The sequence below is a fragment of the Delphinapterus leucas genome, chromosome 10 (genome assembly GCF_059928025.1).
Source record: "Delphinapterus leucas isolate spDelLeu-1000000601 "Yukka" chromosome 10, BTC_Dleu_Yukka2, whole genome shotgun sequence".
Lineage (NCBI taxonomy): Eukaryota > Metazoa > Chordata > Mammalia > Artiodactyla > Monodontidae > Delphinapterus > Delphinapterus leucas.
Window position 1 is genome coordinate 37216351 of NC_143138.1, and position 20895 is coordinate 37237245.

A 20895-nucleotide genomic window follows, 5' to 3' on the forward strand; every position below is an offset into this window, starting at 1 on the left:
TGAGCTGCAACTAAGGAGCCTGCCTGCCACGACTAACCCCCAGTGCAACCAAATAAATAATTTAAAAAATAATAATTTTTAGAAGGCTTACTATGTGTTAGGCACAGTATGGAGCACTTCATATGCATTTCCTCATTTAATCCCCCTAACAGTCCTGTGAAGTTGGCACTATTCATCTTTTTTTTTAAATTTTATTATTATTTATTTTATTTATGTATTTTTGGCTGCATTGGGTCTTTGTTGCTGTGCGCGGGCTTTCTCTAGTTGCCATGAGCGGGGGCTACTCTTCGTTGCGGTACGCGGGCTTCTCATTGCGGGCTCTAGGCGCCCGGGCTTCAGGAGTTGTGGCTCGCAGGCTCTGGAGTGCAGGCTCAGTAATTGTGGCGCACGGGCTTAGTTGCTCTGCAGCATGTGGGATCTTCGCAGACCAGGGCTCGAACCCGTGTCCCCTGCATTGGCAGGCGGATTCTTAACCGCTGTGCCACCAGGGAAGCCCCTGTTGGCACTATCCTTATCACCATTTTTTTGGATGAGGAAACTGAGACACAAAGAGTTTAAGTAACTTGCCCACAGTTACTCAGCTAGTAAGCAGTAGAGCTGGGGTGAGATTAAAGACTCCTGAGCACTGCCGTCTACAGAACTCCTATGATGATAGAAGTGTTCTCTATCTGCATGGTCCAGAACGGTAGTCACTTGCTCTTTGTGACTGTTGAGTTGAGCGCTTGAAACGCGGCTAGTGTGACTGAGAAACTGAATTTTAAATTTGACTTGATTTAAACTTATGTAAATACTAGTAGCCAGAGGCTGTGTATTTGGCCAGCACAGCTGTATTAAGTCAGCTTTTGGCCCCTCTTCTATGTGAGAGGCAGCACCAAGTAGTGGAGAAGAGTATAGACTCTAGTTTCTGGAGCCAGATTCTCTGATTGGAAAACCAGCGTCGCCACTTACTAGCTGTGTGACTTTGGGGGAGTAACTGAACCTCTCTGTTCCTTAATTCCTCATCTCTAAAACGATGATAAAACTACCTACCTACTGGGTGGTTGTGAGGGCAAGTGGCCTTTAGGCTGAGCATTTTATGCTTATGCGATTGCCTACTTACTCTTTCAGATAAGCCCTGGGTTAGGGGGTGGAAACGGTAAGAGGTGGGGCTAGACTGCTTTCAAAGGGCTGAGTGGGAAGGTCCCTCGGGGTCCCCCTCCCACGCTTACTCAGGGCCAGATGTGGCTCCCGAAGGCCCCCGGGAAGTGGCGGATCCCCAAGGAGAGCCGGGAGGGCCAGATAATGAGGCGAGTTAATCAAAAAGGCAGCGAGTCCCCAGGGCTTGTAGTGTGTTTGGAACAAGGAGCTTGTGGGACACGGCCCGGGACCCCTCCCATCCCCTAGCGCATCGTGCTGGGGGCCAGAGGGGCTGGGGGCTGCGGTGGATTGGGAAGAGAAGGAGCGTGGTGCAGGGGGTCGGGGTGGGTATGAGGTACAGAGTAGGACGACATCAGCTTGTCCCGGGGTCGGGACAGAGCGGAGGGAGCTGCAGCTGGGCCTCCATGTCGCACCCACTGGGGGTGGGAGATGGGCGCCGTTCCTGTCATATTCTATGTGAATGGCGCCCCCTGGAGTTTATGCCACGCAGCGGTTCTGTCGGTGTGTGTGCCTGCGATCATTCTGCTCCAGATTTCTCGCTAGCCTCACCTCCACCACCACTTTGAAGGGCTCAAAAAGAGGTGATGGTTAAAGGAAAAGGAATTTGCTGGAGAACTTAAACGGAAAGGTACCTGGGAGAATCACGGGCCCTGGCCCTGGGCCCAGCCCTGGCCCCCTCCCCTCCCGTAACTTCAGCTTCACTCCCCTCCTCCCTTTCCTCCTTTCCCCTCATATCCCAGCCTGTGTTTTCAAGCCTGAGGACATTTGATCCCGCTTAAGAAGAGCTGCCCTGGAGAAGGTGAGAAAGACCAGCTCAGCGAAATCTGATGCCTTTCACTGGTGCCCTGGGGGCAGATGCCAGAGGACAGAGCCACCCTCAGCCTGTCCCACACCCCCCCACTTCAGGAAACTCACCTGACCCACACCTCCCCTCCTAGAAAGCATCCTAGAATGAGGCAGCAGTGGAGGGTCACATCCCCCCCCCACTTGTGTACACAATGATTTTCCCAGAACGTTCTGTCCCTTCACTTGCCTACTTCCCTTCCCTAAGAATTTGCTTCCCCTCAGCCTGCACATAACTCAAACATGTCTTCTTATATATTCACTATGTCTATTTGTCCCTAATCTACACATTGTCTGGACAATTTGGGCCTCCCTTATCCTGATAGTTCAGGTCTTGCCCAGAGCCTACTTCTGTTTCAGTCAGGGTAACCCGACTCAGTTCATTTTAATGAGCAGACATTGAGTGGCTGCTATATGCTCAGTCCTGCACAGGGTGCTGTCTACGAGTGATCCAAACAGGAGCAGGACGCCCACCCTGTCCTTGAGCTCACAGCACATGTGGAAACCGAGCACACCGCACAGATGCCACTCTAAGCCTGGGGTGGGAGGTGACATCCATGAGACCAGAGTAACAGGCGGGGCCTTCAGGGGGGAGCTGGTCTCCAGATGCTCTGCAGCCCCCTTAGCCAGGTGTGTCTTCCTAGGGAGGTTAATGGAGTGAGGCAGGGGTGAGGCTTCTGGCTGGGGTGGCGCCTGGCCCCCAGAGAGAGTGGGTTCTCCTCCCAGTGGGTGTTGATGCTGCATGCCAGCTTCACAGTTTCGCCTTCAAGCAGGCCGGGTTCCCAGGAGCCCAGAGAGACATTTGCATTGGGAGAAACACCCAAATAAAACACCAGGCTGCTTCCCTTGGGCTTGGTTGAGACTTGGAAGGCTGCAGGCAACCAGGCTTAGGGGTATGAAACAATCTTGCAGTAGAGCCAAGAGTCAGAGTAACCACACTTCGTGCTGTCCTTGTTCCTTATGCCATTAGCATTTACCCGTGTAGTGGATAGTTTATTGCTGTTATCAGTGTATCTGTTCCTGTGTCTATATCCTGGCTCCTTTTTTATGCCAGGATCTATGAACCTTTAGTAGCAGTCTCCCCACTCCAGGTGGGGGGCCTGAGGGTAGAGCTGTGTCTCCTCCTTCAGACCGGGGCTCCCTGAGGGCACGGATGTGTCTCCCCTCAGCCTGGGGCTACCTGAGGGCAGGGCTGTGTCTCTGGGGACTGGGGCTTCCTGAGGGACTTTACTTGTTGGATGTCTCCACCAGGATGCTCAGTATGATGCAGGCACAATGCCTGGATTAATAAATATTTATTGAATTAATGAATAAATAGTCAAGAGAACCTGACTTTTCCAGCCTATTCACCCCCTTCCTAGACCCACCCAGTAGGGAAGTAGAGCTGGGTAAATCAGTGCTCCTTACGCCTCCTCAGAGTGGGAAGACCATGTGTTTCCAAGCTGGTGCTAAAACCAAATTACTTCTGGTCCACTGAACTGTCAGCTCAAAAAAGTTAAAACTTCCCCTGTTCTAACATTAGTGTGGACAAAGGGAGCTTGAGACAGACCATGTGACCCTCACTTGAGAAATGGTAGCATCCAGGTCTCTGACACAGCTCATAAGGCTTTGGAGTTGAGGCACATCTGCTTATTGTGGAAATGAGAAGCTGGAAGCCAGAGAGGGAAGATCTCACAGTGAGGCAGGGTGCAATCATGACAGTGGCCAGAAATGCGGGGGAGAGACTCCTGTCTCTTTTGCATCCCCCAACCCCACCATTCTAGGACTGGTAGTTTAGTAACACACTGTTAAGCCAGTCAGTGAATGTCTCTTTGCCTCAGTTTTCACATCTGTAAAATGGTGAGGGCCACATGTACTTCACTTACCTCATATTTTAAGGACCAAGTAGGATGGTGGATGTGGAATTCCTTGAAAAATTCAAATGTGCAGGCATTCTTGTAGGGTTGTAAAATAATTTACAAGAGAATCCAAATAAATTGGACTTTCAAAAGTGATCATGGTTCCCATTCTCACAATCTAGCCCCATGAATTTTCATTTGTCATTTTATGACAAGTATTTATTGAGCACCCACTAAGTGCCAGGCACCGTGTCAGGTGCTAGGGATGCTGTGGCACCCCCTTCAATCAATTCCTCACACAGAGCCAGAACAAGCCTGCTAAATTAAAGTCAGATCCTGTCCCTCTTTTCTTCATAACGCTGTCATAACTCCCATCTTACTCAGAGTAAAGTCCAGCATCCTGCAATGAACGCAAAACCCAAATGACCTGCCCCCTTAACTTCTCTGATCTCAGCTCCTACTACTCTTCCCTCATCTACTCAGCTACAGCCAAACACTCCTCACCACCGCAGGGCCTTTGCACTTGCTGCCCCCTCTCCCTGCAATGTTCTTCCCCCAGACATTGGCACGGTTTGATCCCTCTTCTCTTTAAGGTCATGACTCAAGTGTCAATGGGGTCTTCTCTGGACACCTTCTCTAACATTTCAGGCCTCACATTTCCTGCTCCTCTTCCTAGCTTTTGGTATTTTCCTTACTATCTAAATACTATTTATAGACTGTATTGTCTGTCTCTTCACTAGAATGTCACCTCCATGAGAGGAGGGGGTCTTGTCTGTTTTGTTCACGTTGAATTTGCAGTGCCTAGGGTAGTGCCTGGCACATAGCAGGAGCCTATTAAATATTTCTTAAATGGTGAACATATGGTCAGGGTCCCTGCTCTGAATCCTGCATTCCATGAGCAGAGAACCTGCTGGGGGTATGGGGTGAGGGGGCAGTGGAGGGGGCTACAGACCCTTTGAACAACAGAAGTCTCTATGGCCCTTGCTTTCTGAGGATGTCATTGCAGGATTGCAATATTACTAGTTTCGAGCAGCACGATTTATAACAGGAGTTAACTGCTTACTAATTAGCAGCTGGAACCGTTAAATTGGCTATTTGTTAGAGCTGGAATTAATAAACTGGTCTTTCAGTGGGGTCATAACTCTCCCCGTTCCTCACTCCTCCCAGCCAGCCCTCCCCTACCTGACCAGAAAGTGGCTTGCCCCTAGATTGAATCAATACCTCTCACTGCACGATTTTCAGAGACAATTTCCCTTGCAAGGTGATGACGCTATTCCCGCAAAGACTCTCTCTCTCTCCCTTTTTCCTCTCCCAGGCTCTGCCTTGCTGGAGACAAGCGAGTGAGCGAGAGGCGGGAGGAGATGGGAGAGCTTTCTAGTAAGGCACTCTCACAACAGAAGCCCGAAGCTGCACTGCTTGGCTGAGATCTGGGGCTCCTGGTTCGCTGGCCTCTCGCGTACCCCCCCCCCCCCCACTCAGCAGCTGGTTACTTAGTCTTCCTGGAGGTGGCAGGCTGGGCTTTCTCTAGGGCAAAATAATGGGGTTTTTCTTAGAATATCATGGGTGGAACCCAAGAGTTGGCAGTTGGGTGCTGACCATCAAGCCTCCAGACAGCCTGTGCCCAGTGGTCCGCTTCATGGATGCCTCAGGTCCAGTGATCTAGCTCTCATCCCCCGCCCCACAAGAGCCCAATTTGGGGCCCAGAGGACTGTTCTCTATTCGAGAAGAGAATAGGAGCACTTCTTGTGAAAATATTTACTAAATACCCAGGCCCTTCCGTCTCTTCTCTACCGAACAGTGGGAAAGAGCAAGGCCGCAGAGCCCACTTCAGCCACTTAGCAGCTGCGTGACTCGCTGACTCTTTCTATGTTATTCTATGGGAATAACAGTCCTATCTCACATAGTTGTTATGAGGATTAAATAGTTAATACACGTGAAGGGCTTAGACCAGTGCCTGGCATGTGGTGTCAGCTATTACTATTACCACTCGCTTCCCTCGACCACTCTCCGAAATAGGGACCCTACTCACTTTACAGCTGGGGAACCTGAGGCCTAGAGAGGTTAAGACTGGAGCTCAGGACAGATGGCTCCCAAGCCTAGTGCTCTTTTCCTTCTCCAGGCTGCCTCCCATTGTCAGACTCAGGGCTCTGTCAGAGGCAACAGGCAAGGCACACCTAGTGGAGGAGATGACTGAATTTACAGGCACGCGCAAGCAGGCTGTCAGGGTATTTACACTGCATACAATTAGCTGCAGAGTATTCACAAGTGGATTAGCTACAGCAAATGTTCAATCCCAGCCTGGCTAGAATTTGATTCTCTGCTCCCCCTCCCTTTTATCCCTCCCCCATCACAACTCTTCTCTCTCTAGGCCAGTGTAGGTATTCAGAGATGGTATATTCAAGTGACTGTCAGCTGAGTCAGTGGGGTTCCTTGTTCACCAGTAATGCACCCCAAAGCCAAAGAGGATCAATTAACTATTTGGGGTTGGACTAGCTAATTGAAAAATAGGAAGGCAGTTTCCAATGACATGGACAAGTGCTCATTCAACTCAAAATGGGCAAAGCCAAGGAGGGTGGGAATCACTGTGATCACTCCCTGAGAGCTTCCTGGAGGAGGTGACGATTTTTGAAAAATGGGAGAAAGATGACAATAAAAGAAGCTACTCACCATCACACCCTCAGTTGGTGCCACTTCCTTTTCAGACTGGGTGGGGGAGGTTGGTGGGAAGATACAGAGCCTGATAGCTCTGTATCTCTGTGAGGCAGAAAATGGACTTTTCTCTTTGGTTTGGGGGGGTGGTAGTGGGGAGTGAAATTTTTTAAATTTTGTTTTAATTTGCGTAGAAAAGATGGTGGCATTGAGGGTATCCTAGGTCTGTGGTATCTGGCCTATGATGGGAATCACTCATTCATTTAACAAGTCTTCAGTTGGCATCTGCTGGGTGCCCCAAACTAAGTTGGATCTGGTTCACCTTATTCAGCCTTGGACCCACAGGTAAGGAAGGAGAGGAAAAAAAGGAGGGGTTGAAAGAGGAGAGATCAAGTGGAGGGTGGGCTGAAGAATAAGATTCTTCCGATAAAAGAATATGAAAAAGAATGTATGTATTGGGTTGGCCAAAAAGTTCATTCAGGTTTTTCCGTAAGATGTTATATGTATAACTGAATCAGTTTGCTGTACAGCAGAAATTAGCACAACATTGTAAATCACCTATACTCCAATAAGATAAATTTAAAAAAAAGATTCTTCCGATGGTCTCGGACTTTCTGAGATGGACAGAAGGAAGCTGAGATGTTACCTGATGGCACGACCCCCCCATGCTGCCTGGAATTTCTCTAGACACCTCACATTCCTGCCACCCCACCTCCGAAGCTGGGGGCACGTGCTCCTGTGAGGGTTAGCCTCTGGAGGGTCAGGAGAGGAGGGAACCAGCAGGACATGCGCCTGGGAAAGGGGTGGCTTTTTTTTTTTTTAATTTTGTTTTAATTTGCGTACTGAAAAATAAAGTCTTTTTTGGTATACAGTCTTTGAGTTTTGACAAATGCTTGGAGTCGTGGACTACCATCACAACCAAGATATTACGCAGTTCCGGGGGGTGGGGGAGGAGGGTTTGTAATCTCCCCGCTTGTTAGTTGCTGCGGTTTTCCGCGCTCCCACGGGCAGCCCTAATACAATCCTTGCGCACACGCCGAGATAAATAACGGCGACAGGTGGAGCAGGTGAGATTAGCAAGACCTGGGTAGAGGAAAACGATCGGAGGTGCGGGGGAGGCCGCCCGCCTTGCTTCCTAGCCTTTACCTCTCCCTACCGGCGTTTGGGAGGAGCACTCTCCCCATCCCTGCTCTCGGAGGGCCGGTTTGAGGTAGCGGAGTCCGGGAGTGCGGGACCCCGCAGGTGGAGCTGGCCCCTGGCTTGGCTGCTGAAAGAGAGGGCGCCCCTGGGGCGCCTGAGGTCTTGAGGGGAGGCAGGACGGAGAGAGGGGCGAGCTGGGGATAATGGAAGGTGGCCTGGGGAAGCTCTGGCTGCGGGGTCCTGCGGACAAACCTGTTGGCAACCTGCGGGCCGAGGCAAGGGCAGGAGCTCTGATCGCACCCTTTTCGCCCCGGGCTCAGCCAGCTGCTCCGGCGGTGGCCCCCAAGCCGGACGCCGGGAGAGGCCGAGGCTGCCTAGAAAGGGGCGGGGCTCGGCCAGGGGCGGAGGGACTCCAGGGCCGCGCAGACAACCCTGCAGACCCACAGCAGGCGACCGGCTTGCGAGCCTGCAGGACCCCAAGAGCCGCGGGCGCCCCGGCCCCCGGCCTTTCCCTTCGATCCCCGCTTCAGTCCCGCCCCCCCAGAAGTACAAAACATTTACAAAGTGGGCAGTGCCCCGCAGGCCAGGCTAGAGTCCCCGGGGCGAACGGCCGTGCTTGCCCAGCGAGAGTACTGGGATCGGTGCACCCGGCTCGGGCAGCCGGTCTGGGTGTGCAAGGGCGGGCGAAGAGCGAGTGTGCGAGCGCGCTGCAGAGCCCGCGCCGAAACCCACGTCTCTTCGCCTCTGTCCTCGGGATAGATGGATCCATTTCTGCTTTCTGACATTTTCCTGCTGGGGGGATGGGGGGCGAAGAGAGGGAGAGAAGGGGGGGGTGCAGAGAGGGGGAGGGGAGGGGAGAGAGAGGGAGGGGGAGGGGGGAGAGAGAGAGAGAGGGAGAGGGAGAGAGGGAGAGAGAGAGAGAAAGGCAGTCTGCTTCCCCCAGCCCTGTTTTGTTTTCTCTAATTGGTCCTGGGGGAGGCGAGGAAATTGGACAGAGGCTGGACCCGGCGAGCTGCGCTGCCTTTAATTGGCTCCTTTTTTTTTAACTGGAGGGGAATCAAACAGGAGAGCGAGCGACAAAGGGTGGGAGAGCGAGAGACCGAACGAGGAGACGCGAGGAGGAGGGAGGAGAGGGGGAGGCGGGGGGAGCGCGGAATGAAAAGCTCGGAGCGGGGAAAAAGCAGCACAGCGAAGCCCAAGTTGCCGAGCGAGCGGAGCGCTCTCGCGGCCCGGAGCCCAGCTGCAGCCGCGCCCGGCAGCCCGGCCCGGCCCCGCCTGCTCTGGGCCCCCGCCGGCGGAGGCCGCCGGGCGGGGGCGGGGACGGAGACGACCAACTTGGGTCGCGGCGCATCCCGGCTCTCCCGAGAGCGCCGAGCCCGGGAGCGCCACCGCCACGGCCAGACGGCGGGAGCGGAGCGAGGCGAGCAGAGGCGGCGAGCGACTCCCGCGCCGCAGCCCAGGCCTTGGCGAGAGCGCGAATATTTTTCAAACGACTCAAACTTTCCTTCTTTCCCCGCGTTCTGGGGTCTCTCTTGGATGGAATTGCTCTCCTGATTCCCGCGGGGCGCTGGGGCGCGATTCCTCCCCGGGGTTCCTCGGTGGCTCGGCTAACTTCGCGGACCCGTGGACCCGTGACTCTCGCCCCTCCGCGGAGCCTAGCCCGCGCTTCTCCCCTGCTCAGGAGGGCCAGAGCCGGGGCTTTTCGCCTCCGAGAGGACGCCCAGCCCGGCTCCCTTGGGTCGGGCCACTGAGCCCCCAGCACCAGCCGCAGAACTGGAGACAGCGGATTAACCCCAGCGGAGCCCCGGCCTCCCCGCCCCAGCTCCGCGGAGGGGCGTCCCCTGGGCGGGGAAACGACAAGTTTGTCAGTCGTCGGTGGCCTGTTGGATCGAAGCGCCTCCGCCTCCGCAAAGGGGTCCCTGGCGCCCAGAACCCCGAGCGGACATCCCTGGGAACCCGGAGAGGCTCGGCGGCCGGACTTCTCGGGCCGGGGCGCTGGCTGCTGCGCCGGGCGCGCCGAGGCACCCGGGGCCGGGCCAGCGCCCCCTGCGTTCCCACGCGGGCAGCGGCCCCGCCGGAGGAGAAACCCAGGTCGCTGCCGCCGCCACCGCCGACTCCTCAGCCTCCTGATTTCCGTTGCCGCCGCCGCCGCCCCCTCCGTCGCCTCTCGGGGAAGGGGAAGACGCAAGGGGCATCGCAGGGCCCCGGCGGAGGCGCCCCCCACCGCCTCTCGGGCTGTGCCGCCTCGCGGGGATGAAGCACGGGCCGTGAAGATGGAGGTGACCTGCCTTCTACTTCTGGCGCTGATCCCCTTACACTGCCAGGGACAAGGAGTCTACGGTAAGAGCCCGCGTCCCGCTCCATGCCGGCTTAGCACCGCGCGGAAACTTTGCAAAAGGCGCAAAGTGCGCGCTGCCCGGGTTTGGTGGGTACCCCGGCTCGGACTCTGGAGTGGATGCCCGGGTCCCCGCCCTTTTCCAGAGAGCGAGGAGATCGAGCTAGCTGCTTCAGAGCACGGAGACAGGTTGTAGGGTCTGGCGTGAAGCCAGGGATGCCAGGGGGAGGTAGTACCCACTTTCCCAAACCCTGCCAGGGGCGGGAGTGAATCGGAACCCTTGAGAGCACCCAGTTGGCTCGGGAGACCCTGACAGACCGCACACCGGGGGCTGGGAAAACAACTTGCACCGAAACCTCATCCCGCCCTGGCTCGGCCTCCGGAGTGGAAGCCGAGCGATGCACGATGCGGAGTTGCGCCCGGCTGGCGAGCGAGCTGGCTGTCAGTACCGCGGCCCGGCGGCTGGCTCGCCTTCCCGGCTCTCGCTGGGCTTCGCTGCTTCGCTTCTTGACAGCCCAAGCGGATGCAGGCATCCCCCAGATCCGGCTCCCCAGACCCCAGAATCCCTTTTCGGACCTCTCCTGAGCCAGTTAGTTCTTCCTGTCCCCGGTTCCCAGCTACAAAACCCCAGCCCCACCTTCCTTCTGCCTGCGCGCACACATTCAGCCACAGTCCCCAGAAAAGCAAACACTGCACGCACCCATCAGGCTACGTGTCGAAACTCTGCCTCCTGCCACGCAGCTTTGCTCCCGCGTCCGCACCCAAAACTCTCAGGCGCCAAGGGAACTCTGGTTACCCCTTCTTCCTTCTCCCTCGTGGGTTTTCCCGGAGAAAGATCCCGGGAGTGGGCATCATCCATTCAGGATGACGAGGGCTCATTCCTCTCAGGGACTTCCCCTCTGAGTTCTGGCAGCCAGCAATGCCCTGACCCACAGCACAAAAAGTCTTTGGGGCTCGGTGGCCCTTACTTTACCTTCTTCTAACTGCAGGGTGGTCTGTATAGGTCACTTTTTTAATGATGTGTAGCTGGAGTGAGGAAGATTCTCTTTCCTTCTTTCTCTAGGGTTGAGGACCTAATTATTCACCTTTAGATCGGGAGAGGGTTTGACCTATTCTGTTGAGGGGGTGGGGGCAGAGGCATTGTCCCTCAGCTGCCAGCCTCAAGTGCAGCTGCTAAATGCTTCCTTCTGGGGATGCCTGGCCTGTCTCCCTGAGCCTGGCAAGAGGGAGGGGTGTCCTGGGGGTATCTGGGAGGTGACATCCTCCTGGCTCTACACAGCTAGCTGGCTTGGGCTTAATTCCCTGGGGAGGCTGGCCCAGGCATCTGGCCAAACTCTGCCTCTTAATTAGTTTGTGTGTCTCTTACTGCCTGGCCCTTTACATAGGCCAGAAAGGGAAAGAAGGAGGAAGAATGCAGCAGGGACTGAGAGAGGCTGCATTGTGGAGAGGAGGCCACTGAGCGTCTTCCAAAGGCCTTGGCCTCCCCAGGGTAGGGGAAGACATCAGGGTGTACTGGGGGGTCCTCTTTCTTTTTTCTCCTCAAGGTTTCCCTACAGCTTCACTGTCTCCTTAAGAGGTGGCCTAAGGAGGGACCTGCTGAGGTCTTTGCCTTCTCACCACACCCCAGGGGCTCTGGAGAGTGATGGGGAGCCCTCCGCCTCTGCTGCTATCCTCCACCCTGCTCCTCCCACTGAGTGCCCTTGGGCAGATCTGGCAGGCCCATCTCCTGGCCATTGCTCTTCTCTATCCCCTCCAGTTTCTTCAACCTTATCCGGGGCTGCGTGGGACCCATCTTGAAGAGGCTCCCCTGAGCCTAGCCTGGAAACCCCAGCAATGAAGGCAGGGGGTGGGGCAGTAGTTCCTGTGGACCCTGATTCAGAGTACTTTGGGGCCAGAATTTAGCTGTCGGCTTGTAAGTCCCCCTTTCTCTGTATTTTCTCCACTCCCTCATGTGCCTGGGTCCCAGCTGCTGTCACTCAGAGCACATCAAGGTGTGTTGCTGTGCACTGGGGCCAACCCGGAGCTCTTGGGTGACATTCTTTCCACTTGCCCTTTGAGAGCATGACTCCAAGGAAGGCCTCAGGGGAACTGCACGGTGAGAAGTCTTAATCGAGGTGGATGGAGAGTGGAGGATCTAGTGAGGAGGAGGACCACAAGAGGCTGCCGAGTTCCTTGTGATGCTAGAAGCTTTGGCCAGATATAGCAGAAGGGAGAACTATGGTATCACCGGGTCTGGGTTAAAGAAATAGTATGGGGAGGGGCTTCCCTGGTGGCGCAGTGGTTACGAATCCACCTGCCAATGCAGGGTACACGGGTTTGAGCCCTGGTCCCGGAAGATCCCACATGCCGCGGAGCAACTGCGCCCGTGCACCACAACTACTGAGCCTGCGTTCTAGAGCCCGCGAGCCACACGTACTGAGCCCGCGAGCCACAACTACTGAAGCCCGCGTACCTAGAGCCCATGTCCACAACAAGAGAAGCTACCGCAATGAGAAGCCCGTGCACCGCAATGAAGAATAGCCCCCACTCACCGCAACTAGAGAAAGCCCGCGTGCAGCAACGAAAACCCAACGCAGCCAAAAATAAATTAATTAATTAAAAATATTAGTTCTTAAAAAAAAAAAAAGAAATCATATGGTGAGCTAGTTCTTCTGCTCCACTCCCCCCCAAAGCAGATGAAGCAGTTTGAGAAAGAGTAGAGTGCAGGGGTGAGGGATGGCCACTCATGCCCATCATTGTATGTCAGCACCTAGCACGGTGCCCGGCACACAGCAGGAGCTGGCAAGTACTTGTTGCACGAATGAAGGGCCATTGTTGGGGGGAAGTTGAGGAAATGCTTCTTGAAATTCTTTCTCTCCAAGAACTCTGTCTAGGATGGTTTCCAGCAGCGTAGTGGGGTCTCTCTGAGAGTCTCTGCTTAGGGAGAGTCATGGAGTCCTAGGCTGGCAGCCGGAGGGGACCTCAGCTTACCTGGCAGTGAGAAGGGAGGCAGGTTTTACTCAAGGCACAAAAGAAAAAGTGTGCCGGAGGGAGGGAACCCCAGCCTGTGTGGCTGAGGGAGGGGCAGATTAACATGGAAGCTGAATTGAGGAGAGGGAGGAAGAGCAGGCTGTGTAGGATAAACCCGTCAGGATCTGGCCTGGGCTGTGGGTCTCCGATGAGGCTGGTGGGAGGCAGGTGCCTGGAGCCCTATGCCTGGCTTCCCTCTGAGTGTGCTCTTGTCGTCTCTGAGGTCCGCTGTCTACAGTAGGGCTGGGGAGGTGCTGTCAGTCTGGTCAGGTGGTTTTGCTCTTCTTGGGGGCACAGATGCTACAGGAGCTGAGTACTGGACCAGATGGTCCATTTGGAGCCTGTCCCCTCTTCCCTCCTACCTCCCAATCTCCTGGCCCAGTTTGTTGTGCTCCCAGTGGATCCTGTAATCTGCTTTCTGGCAAGCCAGGGGGGTGGGCTGGCCCCAGACGCCTAGTTCTGGGGCAAAGACAGTAGCTAGGTGATGGAGGAGGAATAATCTATGTGTGGATAGCATCAGAAAACACCCCCTCCTCCATCCTGTCTTCCTCTCTTCCTTCCATAGCTGCTGGACTTCCAGCCAGGGGCAGGTCAGTGGGACTCCTCTCCTTTACAAAAACACAACAAACCCCTGGATTATTTAACATGCAGGAGTGCGAATTGACATTATCCTTAAGACAGGTTGTTTGCAGCTTACTGGTGGAAGTCAAAATGTTTCACCAAAGGTGTCATCGGAAACTACTACCCTTTGCTAATTTTCGTGGGAACATGAAGACAGATGTTGAATAATTTGACAGGAGCAACATAGCTTACAGAATTGTCACCAAGTCAGGTTTTTTCCCCTCCTCTGAGGGGTGCGGAGAGGGAATTTCAGGAAGTGTGTCTCCCAGTGCCGTCTTCTGGGTGTTGATCTGAGTGTGGGCACCCTTGGGATTTTTCGCTGGCATTTCTACCCCATGCCTTGAAACTGGCTGTCCCCTGGAGAAGGAAGGCATCGCATCAGAAAACTCTGGCCTCCCAGGGCAAGCAGAAGGCTTGGGGGTTTCTAAATGTCCTCAAGAAGATCCCTGCCTCTGTCCCTTCTTCCTTCTCAGTTATAGAAACTACGTGAGGGAGAAAGAGGGCCTTGTGTCCACAAATCCAGGCTGTTTTGTTTACTTTGTCAGCATCGTCTGCACCCCTGCCCCACCGAGTTTAAGTTGACCCCTGTGCTAGTCTGAGGGCTCCCAGGCCTGACGTCGGGCCGGAGAGTCCTCCTTCAGGTCAAGAGCCCCATAATGTCCCATCGTACACTGCAGGCTGCAAACCTGTGCTTCCTGCCTGGAAGGGGGCTCTGGGGAATGGGGCTGGGGGTGGTTAGAGAGGATGAGTTTGTTAGCCAGGAAGGCACCTTCGAGAGGCGGGCTGGGGACATGCCAAGAGCCTACTTGTAATTGGCCAGGCCTAGCTGTGAGCTGCTGGGGCCAGGGTGGCAAAGCCTCGATTAGAGCCTGGTATTAGCTCTGCTTTGCTGGAACATGGAGGGACGGGTGAGGGCTCCATAGGGAGAATGGAGGGAGCTAATCACAGCTGCCAAGGCCAACAAATGAATGATGCAGGAAATCAATACCTGGGGGCGGGAGTGGAAATCCGGGCAGTGGTAGCAGCCATGGCTTCTCCCGCTGCCCAGGAGGCGCAGGTGGGCCTGGGAGGAGTGAGACAGAGGCAGCAGTGTGAGGACCCTCCTCTCCCCCACACCCTCCCCCCTCCCCTTCATCTGCCTTCCTCTCCCCCACTCCTCCCTTTCATCTCCTTGTGGCTGGGCTCAGGGAGGATGGGCCAGGAGATGCCCCACCTGGCAAAAACAGGGGGCCTGGGAGATGGGACCTTGGGCCACTCAGTGCTGGAAGAGCGCTCCCCAGCTCTGACATGCCTCTGGACACCTGAACCTGACTAGGCTCCAGGTGTGAGGGTGTGTGCCTGGGGACCCTGCCCTGTGCTGCTGGCCCTGCACTGCCACTCCAGAAATGGCCAGCAGGGGGAGGGCTTGGCTGTCACATTGCCTCTTGCCTTTCCTGGGCTCCCTTGGCCTCAAGACTCCCAGTAGGATGAGCTTAGCCTGGGGCCCACGGGAGCCCCTTAGGGCCTTCTGAAGCCCCAGGCCGCCCTCCACCTCCTGTGTCCCCACCCCAGTGTCCCAGGACATTCGCCTGTGGCCAAAGCCACACTTCCTGAACCCTAGGCTGGAGGAGAGCTCTCTGGTGGGGCTTGGCTGGGTTGTGTGCAGAGCAGGGGCTTGTGCCTTGGCAGAGCTGCCTCTTTGTGAACCTGGGTATGGCCCCTCTTCTGCATCTTCCTCCCCATAGTCAGAGACCCTGCTTTGCAGGCACACATCTGCTGACGGCTGATACTAGGTATTAAGGGGCCCCTACTGCATTTAAATGCTGATATGGAAGGCAAAAGCAATGCTTAACCCAAAGGAATGAATCTTTTTTCTTAAGCAATGCAATCTCCCTTTTCCCAAGTCTATGAGTAACACGTGTTCTTTGCAGAAACAATCAGAGTAAACATAAAAGTATAAGGAAGAAAGTAAAACTCACTTGACATCCTGCCTTGCATTCGATGATGATTCTTTCAGGCATCTTTTTGGGCAAATAGGAATGAACTTTTTAGGGAAGAATCGTTGGTTATGACGACCATATCTTATAGGTGTGTAAGTACCACGTGCATTGCCAAGCATTTTCATGTGTCTAACTCCTTTGATTCCATAACATTCTGAGAGGTCAGAACAGGGGGTCCTATTGTCCCTATTTAACAGATGGGAAAACCAAGGTTCTAAGCGTTTAAGAACTTGCTTAAGGTTACACAGCTGGTAAGAAGTGGCTTGTAGACTCGATCCCAGTGGATCTTCTGATTTGGGGGTTGGAAAACAGTACGGTGTCCCTCTTGCCATTCATTAAATATTTACTGAGCACTTCCCTTGAGCAAGGCCCTGTTCTGAGCATTGACAGGGCTACTGAGATAAATAAGATGCTCTCAAGGAGAAGGGGAGAGGAATCACATACAAGATGGTGGTTCCCGGACGATCTTGATAAATGCCATGTGACAAGGGCAGATAAAGGACTGTGGGAATTTGAAGAGGGAGGAAATTACTTCCAAGGCCTGGTAGAGGAGGGGGCATTTGAACCAGCCTTGACAAATAGAAGTAAGGAGTGAGAAGGGCATCCCAGGTGGAGGACTCATTATGGCAAAGGCATGGAGCATAAAGAACCTGGGTGTGTGTGGGGAGTTGTGAGTCGTTGATTTGGGCTGGAGCGTAGGCTGAAAGGGAGTCAGGGCAGTTAGGGTTGAACAGTAAAGGAATAATAATAAAAACTGCTAACATTTGCTGCCCAGGCTGAGATAAGGAATATGTATTGTCTTCTTTAATCCTTACCATAATCCCTTAAGAGAGAGTCACTCATCAGCCCATTTTACCAATGAGTAAACTGAGGGCTCAGAAGGATGAAGTTACTTGTCCAAGGGGCAGAGCTGGGTTTGAACCCAGATTTGCTGATTATAAAGCCTGTGCCTGTGGGGAGTAGGCTGGAATCTTGGGTTTGTGAGGGTGTTGAGCAGGGGAATGGGTTGATATGAGCCCAGGTACCTCATATCAGGCTGGGTAGCCGTGCAGCTGTGTGTTTGAACTGGCTGCGGTCAGGTGGAGGGAGACTGGTCAGGAGATCCAGAAGTTGTCTGGGGAAGTCGTAATGAGAGCTTGATCCAGGGTGGTGGCTGTGAGAATGGACAGGAGGGAGTGGGTACAAGAACTGCAGCCAACCAACAAACATGTAAGTGAAGCCTCTGTAAGTGGCACTTGAGATATTTGATGAAATAAACATGCTCTTATTCTCCTAGAGTTTAAGTTCAAGTTGAGGGGAGACAGGCAGTAAACAAGTCAGTGAATAAGTAATGCATTCTATGGTGATGAATTTTATAAAAAAAGGGTAAAGCAGCTAAGGGGACAAGGTGTGGTAGGCTGTGGTTCAAGTTCATACCCATTAGTTGGGGGTAGAAGTGCTCCTTGAGTAGGTGCCACCAGCGCAGAGACCTGAAGATGCCCGAGGGAGGAGGGAGGAAGCCCCGTGGATGTCTGCAGGAAGTGTGATCCAGGCGGGAGAATAGCCAGTGCAAAGGCCCTGGGGTAGAAACATGCCTGGACTACTTAGTAACAACGAGGAGTCCAGTATGGCTGGAGCAGAGTGAGCCATGGGGAAGGGAGTAGGAGGTGGGGTTAGAGAGTTAATGGGGGCAGGTTGTTTGCAGCCTTGAAGGCTAAGTAAGGACTTTGGATTTTCTTTTTAATTAATTTATTTATTTAATTAATTTATTTTTGGCTGCGTTGGGTCTTCATTGCTGCGCACGGGCTTTCTCTAGCTGTGGCGAGCGGGGGCTACTCTTTGTTGTGGTGCGCAGGCTTCTCATTGCAGTGGCTTCTCTTGTTGCGGAGCAGGGGCTCTAGGCGCGCGGGCTTCAGTAGTTGTGGCACGCGGGCTCAGTAGTTGTGGCTCGTGGGCTCTAGAGCGCAGGCTCAGTAGTTGTGGCGCACGGGCTTAGTTGCTCCGCGGCATGTGGGATCTTCCCGGACCAGGGCTTGAACCCGTGTCCCCTGCATTGGCAGGCAGATTCTCAACCACTGCGCCACCAGTGAAGCCCAGGACTTTGGATTTTATCCTGAGAGAGGTGGGGGCCATGGGAGGGTTTTGAGCAGAGGACAGACATGAACTGACACCTTTTTAATAGAATCCCTCTGGCTGCCATGTACAGCATAGACCGTAGGAGGTTGGGGATGGGGGAAGGATCCAGTCAGAGACTGTTACAAAAGGCGAGAAGTGAGACTGTACAATCATTGGGTCCTGACAGTATTTCAGAGCTTGGGCAAGGGATGGGAGCTGAAAACGGCTCTGAAGTTTGGTGTTGGGAGGCTTGACACACAATGGCAATGAGATGGAGCGAAGGCCATGGGAAGTCAGACAGGTCTGGGGCAGTGGAGTGAAGCAGTTAAATGCCTGGCCTTCTGGGTAAGGAACCCGTGTTTGAACCAGCTGTGAGAGCCCGAGAAATTACATCTGCTTTCAAAGCCATGGCTCTTCTGCTTGTCAGATGGGTTTGTGATAAGCATGCAATAAACCGTACCTGGAAAGCCCTGAGCACTGTTCTTGGCACTTAGCAAGGCCTCGGTGAATAGTTTTATTTGAATGACAATGCCAGTGCAGTTTTGAACTTCATGGGATTCTGGTGCTGGGATGTCTGGGAGAGATGTTGATGGACATGAGTGGCGGTGCTCAGGGGAGAGATCTGTTCTGAGTGGTGGACTTGCACATCTGGATTTATGTCTACACAATGATGTGAGGTGAGACCACGAGGTGGGATAAAATTGCCAAGGAAGAGAGAGTAGAGTGAGAGAGGAGACTGGGCTGAGACCAGTGCCCTGGGGGTGGAAGGAGAAAGAGGAGACAGAGCAGGTGGCATCAGGGAGGTAGGAGGAGACCCAGGAGGGGACAGGGACCAGAAAGGCAGGGAAGGGATGAAGTCCATGGGAGGAAGGGCCATCTGAGGTGGGGGAGGAGACAGAGTAAGGGCCGTCTGGGGACTGGAAGGTTGGTGGGGATGCGGCTGCAGCACAGAGCGGGGCTCCTTCTCAAGGGGACTTCCCAAGGAGTCCCCTGGGGATTTTGTGAAAATGCAAAATTCTGACTCAGTGGGTCTGGAGCTGAGCAGAGATTGTGCATTTCCAACCAACTCCTGGGTGATGCTGACGCTGCCAGCCCACAGATTGCCCTTTGAACAGCAAGGGCAGACAGGGAAGAGGATTGGACTCAAATGGGAAGGCTTGGGTTGGAGGGTCAGTGGGCAGCTTGCTGCCTCTGAGAGAGCCTGGCCCAGGAGCCTCTCCCCTCTGAGCTGTGTCCTCGTCTGGAAGGCTGGTTCAGGCGCTCCCGCCTCTTGGGATTACAGAGGAGCCGAGGGTGACAGCACTTCGTAAACTCTAAGGCAATCTATGTGGACTTTGTTCATGAGAGCAGAGGAGATGGCAGGCAGATGGCAGGGAGCCCTGGGTGTGGGTGGTGTACGGAAGCAGGAGGCTCAGGCTGCTCTTTTGAGAGATGTCGCAGGCCAGGGAGGGCTGGAGCCGCAGTTCCCCTACCCAGGCCGGGCCTTCTGCCTGTGGGAAGCTGGGGCTGCAGGGGTGGGTGACCTCAGTGTGTGTGTGTGTGTGTGTGTGTGTGCATGTGAGAGAGAGAGAGAGAGAGAGAGAGAGAGTGATGTGGGCGGGCGTGAGGCCGCTGCTTGGCCAGCTTTGGAGATTCCACCCCAGGCTCTTCTTGGTTCCTTTCCAGTCCCAGAAACTCAGCAGGGATTGACTTTGATTATCTGGAGGGTTGGGAGCTGTGTAGAGAAGTGTTTCTCAGCCCGGCGGGCATGTCAGAACCACCTGGAGAGCTTTTTCAAGAACAGATGCCTGACTCCACCCCCAGACCTCCTGAATCAGAAACTCTGCAGGTGGCATCAAGGCAGCTGTGGTCAGAAGCTCTCCAGTTGATTCTCAGGCACAGCTGGTGTAGACAGTGCATCTGAATGAGTCAGGCCCAAACAGATGCCTTCTTCCCTTGGGCTTTCTGAGGGCATTTCTGGGTTTTCCAGGTCACCGCCCAAGCTTTGTTTCAGCCATGCTCATCTAGACCCTCGGGTCTTAAAAAAAACGCACTTACCATTGTTTAAATTATGAGCCAGGGGACTTTCTAGTTTAGTAGTCTAACTGGAAAGGTCAGGAGCTTGGGAGAGTAGCCTCTCTCACTCTTCTAGCCAGGGAATTTCCAGACCTGAACCTAAAGAGACTGAAAGAAACTGCTCCAGAAATGTTGTTTTCATTGATTTTCAATAGGTAAATTCTGTTACCTTTTTGAAATGTGGCCCTTTTGTTTATTCTCTTCTCTTTTTGGTTTAGAGAAAATGAAAATTTCAGAGCAGGGCCCCATCGTAGCAATTCAATTCAAATGTAAACTGAGCAAATGTTTAATGGGCAGTTGCTAAGTGTCTGGAAGGGAGGTGGGCGCTGTGACTGCAGGGAGGGCTGAAGGATACCTGCCCCCAAGGAGCTCGCAGTGGTGCAGGAGAACGCAGCCTTTTCCAGCGTCCTCATTTTCCAGATGACGAAGCTGAGGCTCAGCTTGAGGGACTTGCCCAAGCCCCTGAAGTTAGCAGGTAGTGGAGTCAGGATTTGAACTCAAGCCTGCCCAATACCAAGTCTGGTACTTGCCTACTGCCCGCAGTGTGAAATTCCTGAGGGCAGGATCTGACCTTTTTTTTTTTTTTTCCCTAGACTGTGCTGTGGAGAATGGGTTGCTGATGGGAGCAGCACGAGGACCCTCAGTCCTATATCAGTTAGGAATCACATTCTGTTGCCAGAACCAAAGACCTGACTACAGAGTCTCCAACAAATTAAAGTGACTTTCTTAAGTCTAGAAGCAGGCTATCCACGGCTGCTCTGGTGGCTCCTTGGTCACTAGAGATCCAGGCTCCCTTCATCTTGCTGTTCTGATCTCCTCACAGTGGTGCTTCTCAAACCTTGCTGCATATTAGAATTCCCTGGGGGTGTTTAAAATTTGTGATGCTTCGGTCATACCTCACATCAACTAAGTCAGAATGTCTGGGAGTGAGAACCAGGGATCAGCATTTTTTTTTTTTTTTAAAAAAAAGAAAGATCCCGAGATGATTCAGATGTGCAGCAAAGTTCGGGAACCCCTGCCTTAGAGCATTTTGCCTTAACGTCACCAAGGGGCTGCTGGGGCTCAGCCATCATGACACATTCCAGGCAGGAAGAAGGGAGGAACACTTAAAAGGCTGAGTCATTTACCAGTTGAGTCAGCTTTTCCAGAAGCCCCCTCCCAATGATGTCTGCTTACATCTTACTGGCCATTCTGT

General features: G+C 53.8%; 1 protein-coding gene across 1 annotated transcript in view; it reads left to right on the forward strand.

Moving 5' to 3' along the window:
- Positions 1-9776: 9776 nt before the first annotated feature.
- Positions 9777-20895, forward strand: part of MDGA1 (MAM domain containing glycosylphosphatidylinositol anchor 1) — a 57891-nt gene continuing 46772 nt past the window's right edge. The window contains exon 1 of the mRNA XM_022581802.2: positions 9777-9947. Within this exon, the coding sequence (XP_022437510.1) occupies positions 9881-9947 (67 nt within the window). The 5' untranslated portion in view covers positions 9777-9880. The remainder of the gene's footprint in view (positions 9948-20895) is intronic.